We start from the raw sequence: 27,147 nt of genomic DNA, 5'->3' as shown, positions 1-27,147 counted from the left end.
TTCCACGCTAGCCATAAAAACCTCCAATAAAGCGGCGGTCGATTACCCAAGTGGCAAGAATACGGTGCGATACCGATGAGCCCAGCCTCATGGGCGAAACACGTGTCTATCGCTGTCTATTCGATGCTACAATCGGCTGCCCAGAAACTTATTGTTTTGAATGTTCACAAATCATCAAAAGTAAAATTCGAACGAAGAAAATCGGACATAAAATGACTAAATGCCAGCAAAATTCGGGTTTTTAGAGCTTTTTTGCAACATATGTCTTCAGAATACACAAACTAAGCATTTATTTCGAAAACAAATAATTACAATATAAAATAAAAGCATTTGACTATGTGCATGCCAATTTTCTCAAATGTGCGATATTTAGCGGCTGAGTTATAAGCCATTAACCAGGGCGTGGCCAAACGGCCACGTCTCGTGCTTTTCGCGTGTCTTTGAAACGAATACCAGAAAGGGTTAAGCCACCGAACGTCACTGATCACTGTGATCAGCCAAGTGTAATCATCATTATCAGTTTTGCTTTAATTAGAAAAAAGTTCAAATTTATTGGTTTTATTTAGAGATGTAAATGCAAAAAAAATGAACCGTTTTTTTTTTTTTTTTTAAAAAAACGTGTTTTTTTTCAAAAAAAACTTGGGCCAAAAAAAATACGCGTTTTTTGTTTTTTTTGGCAGTTTTTTTTCATATTTTTCTGGAAAAGTTGCAAATTTTTTTACAATTTGCAGCTTAGTTTCATTATAGTATTCTTGAAAAACATTAAACTAGTAAAAATGGTTTATGGTTGTGCTGAAATTCCTAAGTGTTTGTGCTTGGCAGCAGCATGGGCTCTATCCAAGGGGGGGTGAGGGGGGTGATCAATAGGGTGTTTTTAATTTTCTCATATCGTAAGTTTGATTTGTACAGGGCACCAGGTTGTTACAACTGGTAAGATAACAATGTCTTTCAAATTTCAAGAAATTATTTCAACATTTACAACTTGCGCAAGGAGGTTGAAAAATTCGCAAAATTAATAAAACAAGCAACTTTACAACACGCAACCAAATAACCAGCTTTATTCAGTACTTTTAATATGCACGCATTTCAGGCACGTTTATAGGATAACAAAGCAAATATAGCAACAAAGCAACTATTCTTCTAACAACCTTTACACCGTGTTTCACCCATAACCGAGATAATCAGAAGCAGTGGCGTATTTAGAAAGCTCATTGGGGGGGGGGTGGAGGGCAATACATTGTGTCAGTCAGCCGTGTAGCGGTCCAGAATCGCCAAAAATACCGTCATATGATATTTGAACGGCCCCATACTTTAAATCAAGAGCGATTCCGCAGAAGTAAGTTACTGTTCCAATCAATGAACCAACAAAAGATATCAAACACTCCAAAACATAAACAATAATGGAACATAAACAATAAGTTAGTCCTTCCGACCTCGAATACTTTTGAATATTCTCGACGATTCGCAATGACAGCCATCGCATTAAACTTAGAGTTTGCGCTTGGCAAATATGGCAATGACTGCATCATACTCGAGTAGGCTACAATATCCTTGTTTAAATACATCTGAGCTAGACCATCCAAACATGGCTTTTAATTATTTTTGGCTACGGGAAATTTTCTTCGATGATGCTCCACTACCTGCAAAACGTACTGTTTCTGCTCCTCATCTCTGGTCAATGTCGAATTGAACTCTGTCATAAGCGCCACTCCTCGTTCTGCCAAATCGTTTGTCACCCTTAGGGCAGAAACTGTTTTCTTTGCATTTTGGTACGCCTCATTTTCAGCCCAGTATTTAGGATCAAGGGTTAAGAAGCTTTTGTCTAGACCAAGTATTGTGAATAATCGTTCAGTTGCAGTAGCGCAGAAATCAGACAGTTTTTCTCTCAGCAATATCGGTAGGTACCACGGCCCGGTTTGGCGGATCTTCGGATCCATGACTGTTTGCCATACTGCGAACCATTTCCCTCTTATCAATGTCAGTGACTCTGCTGTCAAACAGTGCAAAGGCAATGAGACCTTCCGACAAGTACCACAGGTGTCTGGAGTAAGCCTTGAAGGCTAATTGAGATACTTCTCCATCAGCATACGTTGTTAAGTTCTTCATAAAATTTGGGTTGTTGAGAGGTGCCTGTATGGCTGAATCACAGCTGTACCAGTGGCCTATGTAAACACTCACAATAAATAAGCACATGCGTAGCAATTGACTGGACGTTTTGGGCTGCGTCTGTCTTCGGCCAGCGGTACGAAGGTCCAGTTGGAATTGCTTCCTGAACAGCCATATTTTAAGGGAATATATCGCTCGTGCCATCCATCTGGCTCGATGAAGTGCACCAGGGTGACGGAATTTAACTCTTCGGCACTCCTCCGAGAAATATGATACTGAGTTCTAATAATTCAGCGTAATCGTCCCGAGGATGATTGAGATCTAGCTTGTCGCCGCTAACTTCAGGATTTCTGCGCGGACAGGTTGTAACTGATCAGAAACAGCAGGATCGTCCAGAGATGTGCTGAAGTTTGCTTGATCTATATTTGGCCAGAAGTCGCGGAACCGAGCGAATAAGTCGATGACTGGGGACTTAGAAACAGCATCTACCAGAGAGAAAACTTTTTCAAGGACAATCTCCAAGGAAATGACCTGAACTGCTACCTACCAGCCAAATTTTATCTTTAGACCTTGTCACCGCCATTGTACAAACGCAAATTGTTAGTAAACTGAAATAAATGCAACAGCACAACAGACTTGACAGTGTAATTTTTGTAGTTTTACGAGGTGTTGCAATTGTGACGCAACAATGCTTTATTTGTTCTGTGAAGTAACTTAGCCTACAAGTACCGGTAATTGCTTATATTCCGCTGCTAGATTATAGGCTAAACAACCTAAACTTTAGCTTCCTTGCGCAAGTAGTAAATGTCGACGGATTTCAACAAAAATTTGCCAAAAGGATTTTTTTACTGAAAGGAAATGAACACCACCCTGTACATTAATATTAACAATGGTTAGAATTTTGCGTATTACGCTAAAAACACCCTAGTGATCAACCCCCCACTCATTTGGCTTTGCAAAGGTTTTGTGATATTTTATTGATCAAATTTTGAAAAATATATTTTCGCTGTTAGCACATTTAGAATTTTTTATCAATATGAATATATATTTCATTTCATATATTTTCATTTCACTTTATCGTGGCGGATGGAGGCTGTCCTTAGTAATTCTGGAGTTTTTTTTCTGCAGATTGGATTACGGTTATAATATTTAATATCTTTTCAGGAATGCAGGTTTAGAGGTTTTTTTTGCAGATTAAATTACAGCTGTAATATTTAATATCTTCTCAGGAAGTACAGGTTTAGAGATTTTTTTTGGCAGATTAATTTACAGTTGTAATATTTAATACCTTTTCAGAATTATCGATTCTTTACTGTTTACATGTTTTTTGCAGACCTTCTGATGATCCGTTAGGTGAAACAATTTGTAAAGGCTTCAGATAGTAATAACTACATTTGATTTATATTTCATTTCAATATGATTTTTTGGTTTGGCAACCCTGAACTACGAGCCAGGCGTTTACACTGTGTTTTAACTTATAGTTTGCTTGGTAACCACTTTAACAAGACAAAATTCTGCCACTGCAAATGACTAGAATGACACCGCCAACCAATCAGAACATGTTATAAGAGGCTACCGTCCAATTGTGACCTTTCTCGCACTTAACCAGAGAGTTAATCTTTGTTTTGAACTTTATTTGGTAATTACAGAAGAAAGAAGAGCAATAGCAGTTGTGAGAATCGAACACACGTCAATAAAATGACTACCGTACTTTCTAACCCTAACCCCTAAAAAGCCAACCAGCTGCCTTAGTCGGCAGCAGTGGCCAAGTGGTTAGCGTGTTGGGCTCGCAGTCGAGAGCCTGCATGTTCGACTCCACCCCCCTCCGCACTTGCTGTTGTTTCTCTGGGGAAGAAACTTCACTATAAGTATAATTGCCTCTACCCAGTGATCGATTTCGAGTCATGGGTAGTACCAAAGTTAAGTTATAAGTTGAATAGACAACCGAAAACAGACATTGTCGTCGGCTGCAGCGTGGGTCAGGTGTACGTCAGAAGGCGTACACCGATGCATAGCGCTCAAGTCCGTTTTCTCGCAATGCAGGGTAAAAATATGAAAAACAAATAAACAAACAAACAAACAGCTGATAGAAAATCCAGCACTTGATTTGCTTTGTATCATCGTCTTTTCGTCCTTTTTCACGTCACGGAAAACGTAGTTCATGATTGGTTCGAGTTGTCATTTGCAGTGCCAGAATTATTTCTTGTTAAGTGACTACCAGTTTGCTTACCCAAAAATGCCCTTTCCGAAACATACTTTGTGAAACGACTTGGAAACCCTATGCTTCGATCAGAAAGAAGCTGATGCTGCAATGGGGGTCTGGGGGGCGCAGCCCCCAGAAGTTGTAATGACTATGACGATTTTAGCCCACTGTCCAAAAATCACCCCCCCCCCCAAATTCTAAAAGTGGATAGAGCCCCTGGGCAGCAGCATATGTTTTTCGCATATAGTCCTACGTTGTTTCACTTTCTTCTTCATTCTCAGACATGTTTGTGGCAGTAGACCTGACAAACATTGAATTAAAGCAATTTGTTACATGACATAATGTAGATGAGTTAATTTCTTTTTCCTTTTATGGAAGTTAGCCTTCGATGTTAGTATACCGGGACTGGTTATGCTTGTACACACTAAATGGTTTGACGAAATTTTGGCAAAAACAGGATGGCGGTATTCAGAACACACATTAATGGTACCTTGTTTGTGGTAATTTAATAATGCAAGCTATTGCCAATAGCTTCTTTAAACATGTTTTTTAACTTATCTGATAGCTTAACAACAATGTATACGGTATGCTTTATAAATGTTGAAACAGAAGTAGGCTATTCTTTTCGTGTGTAGTGTGTTGTAACTTGTAAGGTCTCATAGACACTTTGACATTGATGCTTCTTGCAGATCATTTGTGACATAATGCAAGAGATGTTATCACTGATATTTTTAGCTGTCCTAAGTGCATTTGTCAGAAAAGGTTTAGGTTAATGTTCCTTTCAAATGCCCACCACCCATGTTGACTATTGCTGGTAACTACCAACCCTGAATGAAGAAAGTTTCCCTTTAAAGTCGAGTTTTTCAGCACTGCTCAGTGTTCACATGGTGAATAAATGCTTCATAATACTTTTCCTGATCAGTATAAAGTTTTACCCATATTCCCGCAATGCAGGATATTACAAAACAAACATCAAAGATGAAAACTTATTCTATTTGGGAACTAGGTCTACTACTTTTTGAGATAAAAAGAAATTGACCTCTTGTCGTTACGCACCAATCAAACCATGATGCGTAACTTTATTCTTATTTTTTTATTGGGTAGACGAAAGATTGACAAAAAGTTTGGCAAAAAACAGAAAAGTGCTAAAGTCTCAAAGTCCTGCAAACTAGTTCAAATTGGATGGATTAACTGCAACCATACTTCTTTTAAAAATGTCTATGACAGCACAATGGTGTGATTAAGGGAAAACAAACAAGACTATGACATCACAAAGGAGTATTGAACCTCTTCAGGGAAAATAAAAAACATCAAAATGTTTCCATCTTTCACTACATTTAAATGTGATTTGGGCTAAAAGTTGGGACTTTAGCACTACACTGCTTTTGACAAACTTTTCATCAATCTTTCCTCTACCCAATTAAAAAAAAAATTTTTTTAAGTTACCCATCATGGTTTTATCGGTGCGTAACGACAAGAGGTTAATTTCTTTTTCTCTCAAAAAGTAGTAGCCAAAACTTGTTTTAATGTTCATAAACAGATAGCCCACCCAGAAAACATGGGGGTAGAGCTAAAAATTATCCAAATATGTTGAGCGGTTCTTGAGATATTACCGTTTTTGCATTGCTCCTATCTATGAAGCCACTTAGTGGCTAAAGTTATTTCACTTATTATTCGAGAACCGCTTGTGTGGTTTTCATCAAGTTTGCACCAAATGCACATCAACTGGAACAACCTCTTGACGTTGTACTGGAAAAGGTGTGGTGTGTTGGTCAAAAGTGCCTCTTGTGAAGCAGAGAAACAGGACACTGACTACCTGGTCCTAACATGCCCAATTGCCCATTAACTAAAATCCAAGGTGGCTTCGAAACTGTACACGAGTGTGCTACTGTATTTAACAACTGGCTGGACCAAATTACAGACAATACTTGAGATGTGCCAACCCTAGGACACTGTTACTACTATTTGAGACGATGAGAAATCTTTATGGTTCATGCGTTGAGACTTGAGATCTACAAAATTGCAATGAAACAATATACCAGACATATAGTCTGATTTGAAATAAGTTATACGAGTTATGAGACTGTTTGTTTGTTGAAAGAGACGCTAATTGCAATAACTTTACCCTAATTGCTGCATATGGTGACAATTAATGTCAAAATAGGTAAAAAAAACAAAAAAACGAATAAAAAACAAAAAAAACGATAAAAAAGAGCTTGTTTTTTTTTAAAACAAAAAAAAACGTTTTTTTACATCTCTAGTTTTACTGCATCAGCATGCACATATCTTTCACATAAAATGCAAAAAAAAAACGGAAGTCAAAGCGGTTTGTTAACTGCAGAAGTCCAAAATATGTGAAAATTAATAAAATCACTCAATTTCAGTCCCCCAAACTTCAACTTTCCGTAACTCAAAAAGTTTTGAACTTTAGGCTGTGAAACTTTACCAGTCAGTCTCAATTCACCATACCAGCAATCAAAGCTTTCACTTTTGTTTAAAAGGTTCGCAACAACGTAGATCCCGGGGGTGGGCCTTATTAGCTGCAGGTAGCCTACCTTATACAGTTTCTTCAAGTTACCAGGCCCCTAAAAAGGTTACTGGCTCCTAAAGATAATCCAATGCTCGGGTCCAAGCGCACCCTCCCAAACAGTGACGTAGGCTACGCACTGGGGGTCTTGGAAGTTAACCTCCTTCCTCCCATTGAGCTTAGTGTTTAAATTTTTATTGTTTATGATGGCTTCATGTAAGGGTTAGTCCTCCATATTTTTTCACCAACCAAACTTATTACAGTAGAATTCGCCTATAACGGCTTCGTTTATAACGTCAATTCGCCTATTACGTCACATTTCGCTCGGTCCCGGCAGAATTCCTATCTTTTACGTACATTGTAGTTCGGCTACAACAGCATCGCCTATAACGTCAATTCGCATGTAACAGCACCCTTCATTGGTCCCCAAACGTCTTTTGTTCGTTTATAACGTCACTTTAAGCCATCACCTTCACCACGAACAGTCAGTCTTTCAATCCAGTTAGCGCTGCTGCTTGCAAAATGTCTTCCCTTTATTTTGCTACGTCGTTCGCAGCAGGGACTTTAACTGAATTAACTTTTTTTCCGCGTGAAAAACTATCACGTGTAAAAAGCAGCTCTACAGCTGACCTTTAAACTGTATGTAACGAGCTGTAGCCTATTGCGCAAATTTCCTGTACCTTTCGCTGTAGGTTATTTTTTTTAAACAATTTCTTTGTTTACTGTATTTTCTGCTTGACTTTTGTCAGTTTGGTGGTACACAGTAAACCTGACTGGATTATACACCTCTTTCTTTAATCAAAAGACAGTTTTGGAATAGTTTGCAGTAGTTCGTCTATACTCTATAACGTCAGTTTTTGCAATCCCCTAGAGGTGCCGTTATAGGCGAATTCTACTGTAATAGTTTTTATGTAAATCGGGTTACTGGTACTAAACACGTATTTGCGTTGTAGCGCCTGCTACTTTTCTTATCTTTCCTTACGTTTTATTGCCGTTGTGGAACCTGTGTTTGTTAAGAATTTGAAACACTGGCTAGAATTTGGGCGTTTCCTTAAGAATCTATGCCACCTTAACAATAATTGTGCGTTCTCTGGCAATCGGCAGTTTGATGCACACATACGTAGTTTTACGTCTTTCTAGCGTTGTACATCTGCCGCATAAGAATTTGGAGGTCGACTTTGAAAATATCTGGGACTGGAAGCTGCTGTTGGATCCTTCGAGACAGAAATTGTCAGTTGTTTGGAGCTGCCCTCAGTCACTTTTTTGCAAGGTTTTATTGATATGATTAAAATGTTAGCGAAATACAATATAATTAATGAAGGGATTCTTCATATTTTGTCGACTACGAGATGAGTTTCACAAAAGATTTCAAATTAGGGAGAGAAGTGATCTGTCGGCTACAAGATGACAGGCACCAAACCAATCCAGTTGCTTGTTTGTCATTTTAATCACGGCAGGATATGTCTTGAACCTCATTCTCGATGTTCTCTCTAATAAACCTTATCTAGCTGTGAAAACATATCGCCCTGTCGACCGCCAATCAATCGAAGCCAGATTCGATAAATCACAAAGTTTATGAGATAAACAAAAATATCATTGCAACGCACAACGGCCGGTACATCAGTTCAACCGCAGCAACGCACAACGGCCGGTACATCGGTTCAACCGCAGCAACGCACAACGGCCGGTACATCGGTTCAACCGCAGGATGTTGGGCTCCCACCAACTCCCAAACTTCCCGGAGGTCAAATCCACTCAACGAAACATGCAAAGGATATGACGTCGTGAGATGGAGGATATGACGTCGTGAGACGGGAGGTTCTGGTTGACCAGCAGCGCCCCCATGTGACCGGGAGGGTGGCTTGCGTTTGGGAACAAAAAAATCTTTTAATTAATTTCAAGTAGAATTACGTGTGACGCAACAAAGATCGATAACACTCGGTGCCTGGAGGGCAACATGTCTTATTACGTCATAGTGATAATATATTGCAAATTACACAGATACCATTGGTTGCATGGGCAGAAGCTTGAGACAATATAAAAATAAATTCTAAAAACATCGCTTGAGCTTTAGGACGGGTTGTGCCAGTGGTTGTCGTGGAGTCCCGTCTTGCAACCGGCGTCCGACTTGCTGCTCTTGAAACAACACATCCAGTAGCTCCGGCCGTAAGGAAGATCGGAGTAATATCGTTTCGGGTGAAACCGACACATCGACATGTCCCCACGGACGAACAGATGCCTGCACTGCTTGCAAGGATCAGACAAGTATCTGAAACAACAAGGACATGAATACCGTGGAGATATTCTCTAGAATGAGTTCTAATATTTTCCACCAGTCGAGAAATCTAATAACAATATTTTCGGAAGAAACCATCTCCCTTCAACCTATTTTAAGTTAAAAATCAGAATCTTTTGTAGGAATAATTAGTAATTGTTGCAAACGTGATATAAAAACGACATCGTTCCTGTAGATCAGTGGTTGTCAACAGTTTTGACCTTGCGGCACCCCATCTAAGAGATAAATAATTTGCGGCACCCTGGCAAAACTGGATCAATTTTATGAGGTTTCTGTATTTCAAATAACTGTATGAAATAACACAGAATGAGTTGTACAGTATAACGCGCGTAAATAAATGTATTTATTCAAAAGTCAGTGTAAAATTTGGGCTTGACTTCTTGCACAAAGTCCCTTAATATCTGGATGCACATCCGCTAAAGCCACACGCCTTTCTTCCTCGACTATAAGCAGTCGTTCTCGTTGTTTAGGTTTTATGTTCGATAATACGGAAAATCCACTCTCACATAGGTATGACGTAGAAAACTGCAGCAAAAGCACAATAGCTTTTTTTCCAACGCAAGAATATTGATATTGAATTTTTATCCAGAACTTGTCAAATCTTTATCCAACAAAAGTTACCAATTTTATAATGGTTCGCAAACAATCGTGCAATTTTATAGTCGTGCTGGTTCACACAATCCGATAAAATCCATCACTGCAATTTGACTTTGTGCGCTATGAAACGCAAAATAAACCGATTATGATGCGTTTGGTTTGGTTGGTTTTGAATCTTTATCCTCGGACTGACAAAGCCTTGATAGGTTATTCCTGGTAGTTTCGCATACTTGTAGAGGCTCTTGACGCAGAGCCGGTTACCGAGATTGGCAGAGTGAAGTTTCCGATTGTTGAAGCAGAGCCACTATGTACATAGTGGCTCTGGTTGAAGTGTTGTTGCCGGAGAATTATTCCATTCACTAGGTGCCGCTGAATTGAGAGCAGTCCTTAGAATGCGTTGCTCAAGCGCACACCCCTAGAGCCAAACCAGCCCCGCGTGATCTTGAGCAGGGCGCTTAACCACTGAGCTATCGGGATTCGGGGCAGACGTTTTTATGGAAAGAACAGCAACGAGTCAAAATCTCTTTCACGCTGTTTTTCCTGGGCGAGAAAACAAAAGCTTACCGCGGATCAGAGTTAAAATAAATAAATAAATTCCGCACCGGGTTAAAGTTAAAATAAAGATTGGGCCGCAGTATTGCCATATCTCAATATCTCGCGGCACCCTTGAGCATTCCAATTGGCACCCCAGGGTGCCGCGGCACCCCGGTTGGGAACCACTGCTGTAGATAACACAAGCCAACACACTTTTTGTGTCAGCATAGTAAATACCATTCTAGGGTATATTTTGGGTGCTGAATGGAAAAATCACATCAGATTTTTTTTATCACATCAGGATTTTATGATATCTGAATGCTGTTTTTGGTAAAAATTGGTAAAATCGACTCCTGATCTATATTGGTTGGTAGACTATGGCGTTTCAAGGAATTTGAGCCCTTTTTTGTCAACAAAGTCTGCGATAAAGTCTAAATTCATTACGATAAAGTCTAAAGTCTACACAAGCGATACAAACATAATATTAATGAAAACATTGAGGTATTTCAAGACCTGTTTTTTTTTAATTTTTAATTTTATTGAAGTCTGGTAACTTGAACCCAATTCTTCAAACTTTATCTGCTAACACTAAACGTTCAACGTCCTTTTTTTTACAAGAGTACATTGTTATTTTTTTCGTGTTAAGAAGTATAGGTTTGGTGGCTGTGCAAGTGTGCATTGTGCAAATCTCCAATGCATATTTTAAACCTTTTTGTTTTCCCATCTTTTTCTTTTGTTGGTGCTACAGTTATGTGTTTGTAATGTCATTCGTTACATGCTTGCGCTAGCAAAAAAATAAAATTGAAGAAATTAAATAGAATAGACACATAAAAATACGTTCAATTCTACAGAAAAAAGGAAATTCACATGCACATTTGGGAAACGTTACTCTGGGACAAACTTTCGCTTGCATGATTTTCTTGAATGTTCTAAGTGGATTTAGGGTTTCCATTGATGCATTATCTTAGGTTTCCACTAGGGACGGTACATTACGGGACGCGCAACTCCGTTGTTCGTTCAACATTAGAAGGGTCAATTGCCAATTTGACACTTTTTTTACGCTTTACTGCTGGCTTGCTTTCAACTAAAAATCTTAAATTACTTTAAAACCAACTTCACTCTTCTTATATAACCCATAAAAAGTAAAAAATTTTGTAAATTACAAAAAAACGTAACCCTTCTAGTGTTGCGGATAAGCCAAAAGCGGATGAAGTTTCGCATCCCTATGATCTACAATCCCTAGTTTCCACACAAACTTTACATGCAGTACGTGGAGCCCATGACTTATCCTGATCACCCAGGCGAATTTTAAAGTATGCAAGATATGCTTGTTTCACAAAACTTGTTATGGTGTGCCTTTGGTTAGGAATAGTATAACTGCCACATATGTAACAAAAAACATCAGGGTCATTTTCACGCTTTCTCCTTGAAGATGCCATCCTGATACTTATTCACACCACAAACAGAATTAACACCTTGCTAATATGAAAAAATCTGAATATATGAAAATTCAAATAAGAATGAGTTATAGTCAAGTTTCACATAGGCTTAAATCTCCACGTTCAGCAGTAGCTATGGCGAACTCTTCACAAAATGACAAATATCAAAAAGTGGAATGGTACTAAACATTCAGGGGAAAATGAATGTAACCCTGCCAGTAAGGGGTGGTTTATGGTCAGTTTTCAGAAGGTACATAAGTTGAATGGTCTACCATAGACAGATGGTCCACTAGCCAGATGATCTAAGTGACCTTTTTGACCAGTGGACCATCTAGCTAGGGGGGCTTCTGACTAGTGTACCTTCTGAACATAGGTCGGTCACTCCAATGGTCATGGTGTCATCATACATCTCCAAATGTTACAAAATAAAATTATTTCCCTGATTATGACAAATTTTCAAACACTACTGTCTCATAAGGTCTTTATAAAACGGTAACGGTAAAAGAAAATTCGGCCAAAAAGCCAATATTATGAGAAAATATATCATGCAAAAATCTCAAAAACCTGATGTGATGGGTAAAATCTGATGTGATTTTTGAAATCAGCAGCCTCAATATACCCCAAATCACATCTTACATTGCAGACACAAAATGTTTTATCTTTTTTGTTGGCCTGTGTAATGCATTCACTACAGTCCTGTTGTGATGAAACAATAGAGTAGCAAAAGAATTGACAAACTACATTTAAGCAGCAGTCTATATTACAGGGTTTCCCAAACTGGGGGTCGCGTTACGAACTTCAGGGGTCGCAGAAAGTATAGGCTACCAATTTGCACAAAGTACTGCGTCTGCATATTAACACTTTTGTGCGAGATGCTGTGACAGTTATTAACTTTATTATGGGTCGCGCACTCAATAGGCTGCCCGTATTTTTGAAAATTTATGGAGTGAAATGGATTCGGAGTTAAAAACTCTTTTACTGCATCGCGAAGTGAGGTGACTTTCAAAAGTCAAAGCTTTAAAATGGCTATCCAATTAACGTTGAAAACCGAAATCGTGATTTTTCTAACAGAATGAAATTCAGTCTTGGTCCATCATTTTCGCAATAACATCTAGCTTAAACTTGAAATTATGTCAAATTTGCTTGAAAAACTAAACGAATTTAATTCGTCCCTCCTAAGAGCTCCAAAATGATTTATCTCAAATGTTCTCACTTCGCCTACCGTTCCAGTCAACAATATTGAAACCGCCTTGAGACCTGCACTAACAAACACTGAGCCACAGCTGGACTTGCTTTGTGGCAGAAAGCAGTCACACCTATCACACTGAATAAATGTATTTGCTTTTTTGTTTTGTTTCCAGTAGGCTGCCCACAGGCTTCGTTGTGATGGTTAGAAATAAATAAAAACAAACTGAACTGAGAACGGTAAATTGTCTTTGGTTTTCGTTAGACTTAAGCTTTTCAATAAATATCACAAATATGTGTATTTCGCACTGTTTGTCGTTTTAATCGTAAGGGGCCGCGAAACATTTTAGGAGATTAAAAGGGGTCGCGAGCAAACAAGTTTGGGAAGCCCTTGTCTATAACACATTACAAGGATATGATATTACAAGTTTGTGATATCAAAACAATCATGTACGATTGAGAGATTTCCAACAGTCGCTCACCCAACCGCGCATGTTTTCAAGAATCAGATTTTGGATTTGTCTCTCCTATAACTCGACCAGAAAAAAAATTAAACTGTAAATTTTGGACACGGATTAAATCTTTGTCCGAAAATCCCCACATTTGCAGTGGCCATTACATGCTTAATATCTGATGAGATGATGGCATCAGCATACATGCTTAATATCTGATGAGATGATGGCATCAGCATACATGCTTAATGTCTGATGAGATGATGGCAGCAGCATACATGCTTAATGTCTGATGAGATGATGGCAGCAGCATACATGCTTAATGTCTGATGAGATGATGGCATCAGCATACATGCTCAATGTCTGATGAGATGATGGCAGCAGCATACATGCTCAATGTCTGATGAGATGATGGCAGCAGCATACATGCTTAATGTCTGATGAGACGATGGCAGCAGCATACATGCTTAATGTCTGATGAGATGATGACATCAGCATACATGCTCAATGTCTGATGAGATGATGGCAGCAGCATACATGCTCAATGTCTGATGAGATGATGGCATCAGCATACATGCTTAATATCTGATGAGATGATGGCAGCAGCATACATGCTTAATGTCTGATGAGATGATGGCATCAGCATACATGCTCAATGTCTGATGAGATGATGGCATCAGCATACATGCTCAATGTCTGATAAGATGATGGCAGCAGCATACATGCTTAATGTCTGATGAGATGATGGCAGCAGCATACATGCTCACTGTCTGATGAGATGATGGCAGCAGCATACATGCTCAATGTCTGATGAGATGATGACATCAGCATACATGCTCAATGTCTGATGAGATGATGGCAGCAGCATACATGCTCAATGTCTGATAAGATGATGGCATCAGCATACATGCTTAATATCTGATGAGATGATGGCATCAGCATACATGCTTAACGACTGATGAGATGATGGCATCAGCATACATGCTTAATGTCTGATGAGATGATGGCATCAGCATACATGCTTAATGTCTGATGAGATGATGGCAGCAGCATACATGCTTAATGTCTGATGAGATGATGGCAGCAGCATACATGCTTAATGTCTGATGAGATGATGGCAGCAGCATACATGCTTAATGTCTGATGAGATGATGGCATCAGCATACATGGTTAATGTCTGATGAGATGATGGCAGCAGCATACATGCTTAATGTCTGATGAGATGATGGCAGCAGCATACATGCTTAATGTCTGATGAGATGATGGCAGCAGCATACATGCTTAATGTCTGATGAGATGATGGCAGCAGCATACATGCTTAATGTCTGATGAGATGATGGCGTCAGCATACATGCTCAATGTCTGATGAGATGATGGCAGCAGCATACATGCTTAATGTCTGATGAGATGATGGCAGCAGCATACATGCTTAATGTCTGATGAGATGATGGCAGCAGCATACATGCTCAATGTCTGATGAGATGATGGCAGCAGCATACATGCTTAATGTCTGATGAGACGATGGCAGCAGCATACATGCTTAATGTCTGATGAGATGATGACATCAGCATACATGCTCAATGTCTGATGAGATGATGGCAGCAGCATACATGCTCAATGTCTGATGAGATGATGGCATCAGCATACATGCTTAATATCTGATGAGATGATGGCAGCAGCATACATGCTTAATGTCTGATGAGATGATGGCATCAGCATACATGCTCAATGTCTGATGAGATGATGGCATCAGCATACATGCTCAATGTCTGATGAGATGATGGCAGCAGCATACATGCTTAATGTCTGATGAGATGATGGCAGCAGCATACATGCTCACTGTCTGATGAGATGATGGCAGCAGCATACATGCTCAATGTCTGATGAGATGATGACATCAGCATACATGCTCAATGTCTGATGAGATGATGGCAGCAGCATACATGCTCAATATCTGATGAGATGATGGCATCAGCATACATGCTTAATATCTGATGAGATGATGGCATCAGCATACATGCTTAACGACTGATGAGATGATGGCATCAGCATACATGCTTAATGTCTGATGAGATGATGGCATCAGCATACATGCTTAATGTCTGATGAGATGATGGCAGCAGCATACATGCTTAATGTCTGATGAGATGATGGCAGCAGCATACATGCTTAATGTCTGATGAGATGATGGCAGCAGCATACATGCTTAATGTCTGATGAGATGATGGCATCAGCATACATGGTTAATGTCTGATGAGATGATGGCAGCAGCATACATGCTTAATGTCTGATGAGATGATGGCAGCAGCATACATGCTTAATGTCTGATGAGATGATGGCAGCAGCATACATGCTTAATGTCTGATGAGATGATGGCAGCAGCATACATGCTTAATGTCTGATGAGATGATGGCGTCAGCATACATGCTCAATGTCTGATGAGATGATGGCAGCAGCATACATGCTTAATGTCTGATGAGATGATGGCAGCAGCATACATGCTCAATGTCTGATGAGATGATGGCAGCAGCATACATGCTCAATGTCTGATGAGATGATGGCAGCAGCATACATGCTTAATGTCTGATGAGATGATGGCAGCAGCATACATGCTCAATGTCTGATGAGATGATGGCAGCAGCGTACACCGTACATGCTTAATGACTGATGAGATGATGGCAGTAGCATACATGCTCAATGTCTGATGAGATGGTGGCATCAGCATACATGCTTAATGTCTGATGAGATGATGGCATCAGCATACATGCTTAATGACTGATGAGATGATGGCATCAGCGTACATGCGTATTTGCTTAATGACTGATGAGACGATGGCAGTAGCATACATGCTCAATGTCTGGTGAGATGATGGCATCAGCATACATGCTTAATGTCTGATGAGACGATGGCATCAGCATACATGCTCAATGTCTGATGAGATGATGGCAGTAGCATACATGCTCAATGTCTGATGAGATGATGGCATCAGCATACATGCTTAACGACTGATGAGATGATGGCATCAGCATACATGGTTAATGTCTGATGAGATGATGGCATCAGCATACATGGTTAATGTCTGATGAGATGATGGCATCAGCATACATGCTCAATGTCTGATGAGATATTGGCATCAGCATACATGGTTAATGTCTGATGAGATGATGGCATCAGCATACATGCTCAGTGTCTGATGAGATGATGGCAGCAGCATACATGCTCAATGTCTGATGAGATGATGGCATCAGCATACATGCTCAATGTCTGATGAGATGATGGCAGCAGCATACATGCTTAATGTCTGATGAGATGATGGCAGCAGCATACATGCTCAGTGTCTGATGAGACGATGGCATCAGCATACATGGTTAATGTCTGATGAGATGATGGCATCAGCATACATGCTTAACGACTGATGAGATGATGGCATCAGCATACATGCTTAACGACTGATGAGATGATGGCATCAGCATACATGCTCAATGTCTGATGAGACGATGGCATCAGCATACATGCTTAACGACTGATGAGATGATGGCATCAGCATACATGCTTAACGACTGATGAGATGATGGCATCAGCATACATGGTTAACGACTGATGAGATGATGGCATCAGCATACATGGTTAATGTCTGATGAGATGATGGCATCAGCATACATGCTTAACGACTGATGAGATGATGGCATCAGCATACATGGTTAATTGGTTAATGTCTGATGAGATGATGGCAGCAGCATACATGCTCAATGTCTGATGAGACGATGGCATCAGCATACATGGTTAATGTCTGATGAGATGATGGCAGTACCATACATGCTCAATGTCTGATGAGATGATGGCAGCAGCATACATGGTCAATGTCTGATGAGATGATGGCAGCAGCATACATGCTTAATGTCTGATGAGATGATGGCATCAGCATACATGCTCAATGTCTGATGAGATGATGTCAGTAGGTAACTGACTTTCTTCTCTTGAGTGATTGAGTTTATTGTCCCCCACATTTGTTTTGGCAGCAACAGTAGGCTACATGTAGACTAGCCATTAAAACACTAATATAATTGGAGATATTACAAAGTGCATTAAAGCCACTTGTGTGATGGTATTTCGGTGAAGATGACTAGCAGTCTTGGTTAAATGGTTAAAAATAAGCTTTAATTGTAGCACATTACCAACCTCTGCCTAAGAACACAGCAAAAACAACTACAAGTCACAGTGACACATTTTAAAACATTACTTTGGAGTACGGTACCAAAAGTGTGTGCTGGCACCAATTAAGCTTATAACTGCTTGCTATTGTGCGTGTATGTTTGTAAATAATATTGATGGAACAAACTCCGGCACCGGCCAAACTCCAGACGGGAGGTGATAGTGGCCCAGGAACCGGATATGATAGTGGCCCAGGAACCGGAGATGATAGTGGCCCAGGAAGCGGAGGTGATAGTGGCCCAGGAACCGGAGATGATAGTGGCCCAGGAACCGGAGGTGATAGTGGCCCAGGAACCGGAGATGTGCACGCAAGCTGTGTATGTAGCTGTGATCAGCCTGGAGTAAATCTAATTTTGTGTATCATTGTAATATTGTAGTAACGTAAAATATATGTAGTAGAAGTGCACATGTTGCCAGTGACATTGGTGCTATATGTAGTAGGATGATTATTTTACGACTTTTGAAATCAAAAATACTTGGGGTCTAATCAGGTGAGATTTTAGTCACATACAGACGATCTAAAATATTTTTTCGATCGCATGACTTTTAGAGGGTGCGCACTGCGCAGCCTTCCCAAACTTTGAAAAATTGAAGCGTGCTTTTATGCAAAGGCTCCTTGGTATCTCACGTGACTTCTCTTAAGGATGAAACGATTTTGTCATCAATTTTTTCAAAATCAATTTCAAAAATCGTGAAAAAATGAAACACCCTAATATGTAGTATTGCTATTTTGCATTCACTAAATGCTGGTATTTGCACAACAGTCTAACTCAGCGTTTCTCAAAGTGGGCGAAATCGCCCCCCTGGGGGCGATTTTGAACGCCAGGGGGGCAAAAAAATCAAAGGGAGCGATTGGGGGGCGAAAACACTTGAAGGGGGCGAATTTAGCAAACCATCAATAACAGTCCAACGCGCAAACCATTTACTGCAAATAGATGAATCCAACTTGGCCGACAAGGTATCGCTGCTGCTGCTCGGATATGTGCGTTTTGTTCATAATATGAAAACAAGAAAAAATGATGTTTTGCGCTCAGTCTTCCTACAGATATTTGGGCATCAAGCATATTTAATGCAGTAAAAAACTTCTACGAAGAGAAGGGGATTTCACTGAAGAATATTCTACAATACACAACTGATGGTGCTCCGGCAATGGTTGGAAACCATCGAGGGTTCATTGCACTGATGAAAAGAGCAATTCCTGGACTTATTGCAATACATTGTGTAATTCACCGTCAGCATTTGGTTGCCCGTAATCTCAGTCCTGAACTGCATGAATCACTAAATATTGTGATAAAATGCGTCAACTAGATAAAAGCGCAGGTCGAAATGTCTTAACTCAGTTTCCCAATTTGAGCGAGAATGTTATTACAGAAGAACAACGGCAAAAATACTGCTCACATTTAGACATGCATGCTTCATAAAGTCGACATGAAGCTTCGCTTTGCAGATCTCGTGGACCTGTCCTACATGTTTCAAACTGGGTGGTACAACCATTTTCTACCGGTCCTACAGACATAGTACTGTAGAACTGAACTTCAAGAGCAGTTCATTGATATGCAAACAGATGATGAGTCAAGAGTGAAATTCAGAAATGATCGATACGATTTGTTTTGCTGTCAGGTTGCTGGCAAATACGAGCTTCTCTGGAAAGAAGCTAGAATGTGGATTTTGTCGTTTCCTACTTCATGTATGGTTGAAAAGGGGTTTTCGGCTGTGACCTTGATGCTTTCAAAGCAAAGGAATCGCTTGTCAGTTCATGAACGGGTGATTTTCGACTCTATCTTACGAAGATGTCGCCAAACATTTCAAAACTTTGTAAACGTTGCAAAGCTCATCCATCCCATTGAACATTATCATGTTACTGTCAATTTCGTTGATTAAATTCCCAAAGCTAAATTTATCTATCACTCTATTATCGATGTTTATTTTACTTAACAGAATTAGGGGTCGAAATTTTGTTTGAATAACGAAAAGGGGGCGATGGACTAAAAAAGTTTGAGAAACACTGGTCTAACTCCTGAGTGCAATATATTTACAATCGATTTCGCTAGAATATTATCTTCACCTACCTAGCACATGCGAAAAAGGAAAATACGTAAAACGAACAAATGAAGCAAAGTTCAGTATCAACAAGCATGAAGTTTGAAGATAGGATCAAGGAAGCCAACTGAAAGTCTTCAATTTCAAACAATACTACATCAGGTTGGCAGAAAAGATAGCCAAGTTTGAAATCTATCTAAATGTTTTCTTCGAAGTGGACCTTATAAAGAACCGTAAGCATCGCCATGAAGGAGGACTGGATTACCGCTTCACTGCTTGGTGAGAGGGGCGTACCAACAACCGATCGGTTGAAGCATCGGTTATTATGACGTAGATATTGTCGAACGCCGGAAGCTCCGCTAGAGTTGCACTTTTCTAGCTGGAACATTCCGCCTCCGGTAAAAACGTTGATTCTGGTGGATCACTAGCCAATAAGGTACGTAAGAAGCGGGGTCTGCTACTATTCGGTGAGTCCGATTCGGTGAGTTCCTAACCTCTAACCCCTAACCCTAACCCCAAACCCCTAACCCTAAAACAGCAATGATATATAATTAGGCTACGGTACCCAATAATTTTTTAAAAAAATTGAAAAAATCCCCCGTTAAGAGATCGGACTCACCGAAACGGGCCATTCCGTAAGAAGCGAGTAGCTGGTTGCTAGCCTATAGTTTTGTTTCATTGCGTGCATTTTATACAACAACGAATCAAAACATTTGGTTTAACAATTCAAACATTTTCAATCTTGTCCTCATTGCGCCGTGGCCTCAAACGTTCAGTTCACTGCGGAATGTAGAGATGCTACCGTGGACACTCGATGATGTAATAAATGAACAACGATCGGCAACTTAAATCAACGGAAGCAGCTTTTGCGATGTTTCTAGTTGATTTGGGTCTCCTCAAATAAAGCAACACAGTCTGAACTGAGTCATGTTTTTCATTGTTATTGCACAAAAACAAGCAATGCTGTTGTCAATGTCAGGGAGGTGGCATATGCCTCATTTATGGAAATCTGGTAATTCGAAAATATAACCAAACGCAAAATCTGGGCTATATCGCTTAACCGAGTTATGACGTATCGCCCAACCGAGCTATGACGTATCACTCAACCCAGCAATGACGTATCACTCAACCCAGCTATGACGTATCGCTCAACCCAGCTATGACGTACCTCTCATCTTTCGTCCAACCGGAATCTGTGGATCGGATGTCGAAGTTGTTGATGATGAAGTTGAAGTCGCTGCAGGAGGACTTGATGGAAGCGAGGCTTCTCGTGTCCAGCATTTCAAAGACACGGCAGAGGACATGATCCGGAAGACGGAGAATCAAGCACGTGCTGTTGGAAGAGATGGATTACATGAAGCTATAGACATGACTGGAGGAAGAGGTTAGTTTGGTAACTGAGCATTCTTGCAGGTTAACACTCAGTTAGAATGAAAGTTGATAGAAGAGCTGTCATCATTGAAAAGCCTATACACAATGAAGTATGAAATCTCTGTTGTATCACAAGCATACGCAATATACATCTCGTAGTAGAAAACGGTTGGTGAATTATAAGACTCAACATCTCGGCCATCAGCATTCGAATTGTCCACGAGCAACCTTCTCACCGTTCATTAGGTTAAAAAAAACAAGTGTACAATATGACGTCATAGAGCTCACCTCTCGAACTGACGTCTACCCTCGGAAGGGACTGGAATACGAATCGAATTGAGATAGGTCGCCTCGTCCACCGTGGGTGATGCGGTGTCGTCACATCTGCTTCCGTGCATCAGCTTCTGGACTTTCCGTCGAATCTTCTGGAACTTCTCGCTAGGAGTTCGTTTCAGATTGCGACCGCTCAAGGGATGATGAGATCTAGGCTCTTGTTTAACAAGGGGCGGGGCTGCTGGCTTGGGATTGGTCGCTTTGGAAGCATGATTGACAGGTTTGTAAAACGTTCCTCCGGGGCAAACTTCAGCGCAACTTCCTTGTTCCGAAGTGGAGGAAGAGGGATACGAGCGGGAACGACAGGTTAAACATATTCGTTCTAAAACAACAGATTCTGGTTGAGTTGGGACCGAGTTCAGTGATTTCAAGGAGTTGAGAACCAAACTTAACACAATGCAACGAATCGTTAATAAGAAGTAGTTGACAAGGAACAAGGAGAGAAACTTACCACATCTCTGGTGAAAATAAGTGAAACTGGGTTCCCTTTTGCTTGTACACAAAAGCACCACTTTCGAACAAGCATAAAGTTACTCTACTGGTAACGGCAGGTTTATAAACTTGAAACAGCTTCATAGTGACAGGTGGGCACTGAGCAGTGGGCAACACTTTTTCTTATGTAACCAATTAACTTGTGTTTCATACTTCAAGGGGATTTCGTCCTTCTGCTTATCTAATGAAATTGTCACTGAACTCCAAAGATCGATATACCTTGCTTCAGAGTGCTGAGTAGCATACCTGCCATTGGGTTGGCTTGCTTCTCAAACTGCAGAACTTTGCTCAGGACATTGGATGACAATCGCGGTGGACCTGAAATCAATCAACCGTAATTATTTCTTTTCTAAAACACAAATGTTTAAATTGAATAACCGAAAAGAGGATATGGTCAACCAGTGAGTGACCACATGCTCTATCGTTACCACATTGACATAACCACATCGATACTATCGTTACTATACTGACACCTACAAAGTCACTTTCATGAATCTTAGGTTTCAATTTCACAGAATGGACTGAGAGCTTTTTGAAGGTTATTGCTGAAAGTTTTTGTAGACAGTGAGAAGGGAATTTAATGTGGCTATCAGCGGGCGGCTTTCTTCAGTCATTACGAATAGTCAACACTATTCCTTCCATGTAAAGTATGATCTGTTCCTTTCACAGTAACAATTCCAAGAAACTGGTTTGCAAAGTGATGGACTACTACTACTACTACTACTTGATCATTTGTAAGATAATTCACAACACGTATCTTTTGTACTTCACAATCAATAAGTCTGGAGCTGTCAGCTCCATATTGCCCAGTCCTACCGAATATTAAGTTTGGTGTGATATGCCGGCACTCACCAGTGCTTTCTATTGAAACAGCAGACGGCTCCATCTTTGCAACACTGCACGAAGAGTGGGATGGACTTCGAACAATCTGCTTCTCGCACTGGATTGCACTGGAGGGGGAGGATAGACACTCCTGTGTCTGCCTATACCATTTGCATTATGATAACATAAACAAGTCATCAACACAAAAATCATCAACGCTAAGGTTGTTTATTATTATAATTCTGATGGGGTTGTAAAAAGAGTGAAATGTTCATAATTTATTCCACATTCATTCTGCACTTGATAGTCTGGCTGTATGATTTTACAGCGCATCATTCACCATAAAAAGAATGTTATTTCAAATAAAAAAATTATTGATTTGGGAAACTACTTTTAGATTTCATTCAAATGTTTAATAAATAATTTACGTAATCTTAGTTTAACATAAATTATGTATATACAATATTTAATATTTGCAATTTTACATGCACCCCTTTGCATGGGGACAGTAACTACTATCAAAGTGTTACAAAGGGGCAAAGGGGTTAGTTCACTTCATAGCCGAAAACAAAATCAAAGATGGGATAAAAAAATCAAACATTAACATAAGCTTGATTGTTGGACTCTGCATGTTCTGACTGAAAAAGCTGATTTGAAAGTTAAACATGACGTTTCGAACACTTGCAGACTCTTTGAAATAATGACGCAGTCACAGAGTTTGACAAAGTAAAATTTCAGCTTGCTGTTAAATGGTTGGCTGTAACTTATTCCATCCACCAGGTGCCATTAAATAAAGAGCTGTCCTAGAAGCGTGTTGCTCAAACGCACTTTCAGAGAGTTTAAAGTATCAACACCAGCACTCAAACGAGTATCAACACCAGCACTCAAACGAGTATCAACACCAGCACTCAGATGAGCGTCCACACCAGCACTCAGACGAGTACAGATCAGTAGGCTAATTTCCTTTCAATCCAAGCTGTAGGCCACACATTTGTTGATCCAAACTAATCATTTTAACTATTCAAAAGTGCTAACTTATAGATATAAACATGATTTTTTTTTTGTAACATTTTCTTTTTTTATTTTTCCTTCATATCTTAAATTTTTCTGAAGGTGTTGCGACCGTGGCAAATTTATTTCAACTCAATAACTTACTTCGGTCACAAGCACGTTTTAACATTTGCGTTTTGTCGCTTCTACCTTAAAAACAACTGAACTGACATGACGAATTCAAGCACGTTTTAGCGTTCGTGTTTTGTCGCTTCTACCTTTGCTATGTTGACCGGTATTGCTTTTCATATGATGGTCAGAAATAAAAACAACTGAACTGACATGACGAATTTTAATTTAATAGTTCCAACATTTTATTTTTATTCCTTTCTGTACGTTTAGCGACGTTAAAACGATGTGAAAACAGTTAGGCTATGGTACCTGATAATTCTTTTTCAAAAATAAAATTTCAAAAACTCGCCGAAAATCAAAGACTATTTTAATTGAGTAAAGTAGCGTTATGGTCATGACGTCATTACCTTTCTCGCCCCCCAAGGTTTTTTGAAAAGTCGGCGCCTATGCTCAAACGAGTATCAACCTCAGTACTCAGATGAAAAAGGAACGAGACAAACCTGATCTTGGAAACAAAATCCTTCACATATCGGGGAAACACCCTTTTCCGACTAGATGAATTGACTGTGTTAAAAGTTTGATAAATTGCTGATAGGATGCTGCTTTGCTGAGCAGTTGGCTCGACAACCATGTCGTTATCATTCTCGTCACATGGAGCATCTTTGGAACCTGTTGTGAGAAATATTTAAACATTCAGAAAAAATGTCATACCAACAGTGTGCCATTCAAGCTCTAATCTGCAGATCAAGAGTTCAAGGGCGCTTAGAATAGTAGTCTGGAGCAGTGGAGCAGCTTGCAGCTGACCTGGCACATACCGGTAGTGTTTTGTCGATCAGACATGGCTGACTTCTTCAAAAAAGCAAATTGTGTAACGATAACATGTTCACCACATGCCAAAACATAAAATCGTTCTGTTGCAAATTTTGAGCTAAATAGTAATGCATGAAGATTTTAAGTTTGGTGACTCAGGTGCTGCATATATTTCACTTCTGTTCCTTTTTGTGGGAGCAAGTCTTTTAGGCGCAGACAGTTAGGCGCCGGTCAAATAGGCGCACACACTGTGGCGTCAGGATATTTAAGTGCGGAGCACTGTGGCGCCCCTTCATTTAGGAATTTTAGGGGCTGTTCCTTGTAAAGTCTTCAGATTATATCAGCTTGGCAGGTAGGGCAATGCTTTTCACACAAAATATCACATTAAACAGAAAAAAAATGTTGTTTTACTAATGCGCGTGCATTTATTTGTTGTTAGTCATGGCTTCCGTGAGTGAAGCTGCTTAAACCGGCAATGCTTTTCACACAAAATGTTATACTGAACAGAAAATATATTGTTTTTTTAATGCGGGTGTGCGGCAACTATTTGTTGCTAGTCCAGGTTTGCGTCGGCGAAAGCTTTATCAATAAATTATTCAAGTTTCCGAACATGACTGAGTGCACTTTTAGTTAAGTCAAATGATAACTACACTAAACATCAGTAAAACATATACTGTGGCCTGTTTTTTTTTCGCTGAGACTTTCCGGTCATTTGTCCGAAATGACTTGAAAAAACTCGGTCATTTTTCATTGATTTCGGTCATTTTTTCTGATGAAAATATTTCCTTTCAAGTAGCTGATACAAACCAAAATTTGCACTTCCTAACCAGCCACAACATTAAGTTTCGCTGAGAAACGTTGTCATACTTTATCTGAGAAAAGTTAGAACAGACAAACGTTTCTTCAACGTTCATCAGTGAAACTCAACCTTGCAACACCCGGCCGCAGATATCTTTTATTGCACACTAACACACGTTCAAAAATAACGCAAAACAAAAATGTAGTACAACATACAATAATAAGACATTAGATCAACGTTCAAATACTAAGTCTACGTCTTGTATTTCCGATTGACAAAAAATTGTAGAGTGGCGCAAGATTTTGACCGAATTGACTACATTTTTTTCGAACATTTTGCTAAAAAATCGGTCAAGGGCCGATAAATGACCGAAAAAAAAACCCAGAGTTGTCTGTAGCCTATGTTCAAGCGGGTGGTAGGTTGGAGTGAAGAGCAACTTAGTTTTCTGTCAAAACCCTGACCAGGTTTTGCCAAAGCTGAGCTGATGCAATCTGCAGACTTTATATATATATGATACTAGGAATAGCACCTAAATGAACGGGCGCCACAGTGCTCCGCACCTAAATATCCTGATGCCACATTGCCACAGTGTGCGCGCCTATTCGACCGGCGCCTAACTGTCTGGGCCTAAAAGACGTGGACCACTTTTTCTTTAATGAGTAACATCATAATATTAACATTTATATTTTTATGTTTATAAAAATTTGTATAAAATATTTTGCTGGCAATTGCAATTTTCAACAATGCATGTTGTTTGCAACGACATAATGAATTCTATCATGTGTTAGACAATATGATATCATTGTTGTCTGATTCATTGTAGCTCCTGAAATATACAAGTTTGCCTGCTTGACAAAATGTGAGAATACAAACAGATCACAATGCAGAACAAAATGTGATGGTTTAACTTTCCTCCCTACAAATGTAACATGCTTTCGAACTTAAAACATTTAGTCGACAAATCCTCCCACAGTTAACAAGGATAACAAAAAATAATCAGTAATCACCTTTGATGGGCTGCGTGATGAGAGCATGCACCACTTGGAATTCATTCAGCCCAAAGCATGATGATAGATTCCTGATAAAAAATAGAGATTTGACTTTTTCACTTTCTATAACGAGGGGTGACAAATATACGTGGACATAGCAAAACATCTGGAACTAAAGCAAAATAAACTGTGATATTTCACTGCTTAAAACACCTTCATCGGTTAATCAGGAACCAACATGCTGCAATTTGTGCATAGGGGAAAAACTAGCTCTTAAATTATTAAGCTGCTAAATTGGTAGATGATCCAGCCAGTTATGACATGTCGAGGCGGATATCGGGATTTATATCTAACCAGCAGGGGTGAGCCCAATATTACAAATCAATAGCTTACCTATCAGATGAGTTTTGAACCATCTCCGTTTAAGAAGACCACAATTCTTTACAATTGTCTCCAAAGCAATACTTAAAATATTTGTTTATTTCTACTTTGTCCTCAGAATATTCTGTAAGATACCGATGGTAAAATTTACTCATGGTATTAATTGTTGTAACAAATGATCAAGAAGTTACATTTAGAGTCCTCGCTTTCATTATCCAAGTTTTATTACACTCAATCAATCAATTGTTTATAATCAAAATGTGCTAATTATAAAATCACTAATTATAATATTTATAGACTGACTATAAAATATCATTAGATTTTCTCAGATTTCCTTAAAACCAGACAATAGAGCCAGGATTTTAATACTTTTCAGTATGCTAACTAAGGATGTGCCGATTAATCGGAATCAGCATCGGCAGGTATCGGCAAGTTTT

The 27,147-nt window shown here is 39.6% G+C and overlaps 1 protein-coding gene across 1 annotated transcript; it reads right to left on the bottom strand.

The window, feature by feature from the left end:
* Positions 1–8,136: 8,136 nt before the first annotated feature.
* LOC145784449 (uncharacterized) lies at positions 8,137–26,836 on the bottom strand. The gene is made up of 8 exons (XM_082596265.1): positions 26,723–26,836; positions 26,348–26,418; positions 24,232–24,400; positions 22,640–22,770; positions 22,034–22,105; positions 21,251–21,617; positions 20,760–20,924; positions 8,137–9,105 (listed from the first exon to the last, which is right to left on the bottom strand). The coding sequence occupies exons 1-8, from the start codon at positions 26,743–26,745 to the stop codon at positions 8,907–8,909; spliced, it is 1,197 nt and encodes a 398-aa protein (XP_082452391.1). The 5' UTR covers positions 26,746–26,836; the 3' UTR covers positions 8,137–8,906.
* Positions 26,837–27,147: the final 311 nt, after the last annotated feature.

This window comes from Aplidium turbinatum, chromosome 15 (assembly GCF_918807975.1).
Source record: "Aplidium turbinatum chromosome 15, kaAplTurb1.1, whole genome shotgun sequence".
Lineage (NCBI taxonomy): Eukaryota > Metazoa > Chordata > Ascidiacea > Aplousobranchia > Polyclinidae > Aplidium > Aplidium turbinatum.
Note: the sequence above shows the minus strand (reverse complement) of the source record. Positions and strands in the feature narration are given on the sequence as shown.

Excerpts from the sequence above, each read along its gene's own strand:
- LOC145784449 (XM_082596265.1), bottom strand. The coding sequence starts at position 26,745 with ATGGTTCAAAACTCATCTGATAG. Across the intron at positions 26,419-26,722 it reads GTTCAAAACTCATCTGATAG|GAATCTATCATCATGCTTTG; the intron begins GTAAGCTATTGA and ends ATTTTTTATCAG. Across the intron at positions 22,106-22,639 it reads TGTTTCAATAGAAAGCACTG|GTCCACCGCGATTGTCATCC; the intron begins GTGAGTGCCGGC and ends GATTGATTTCAG.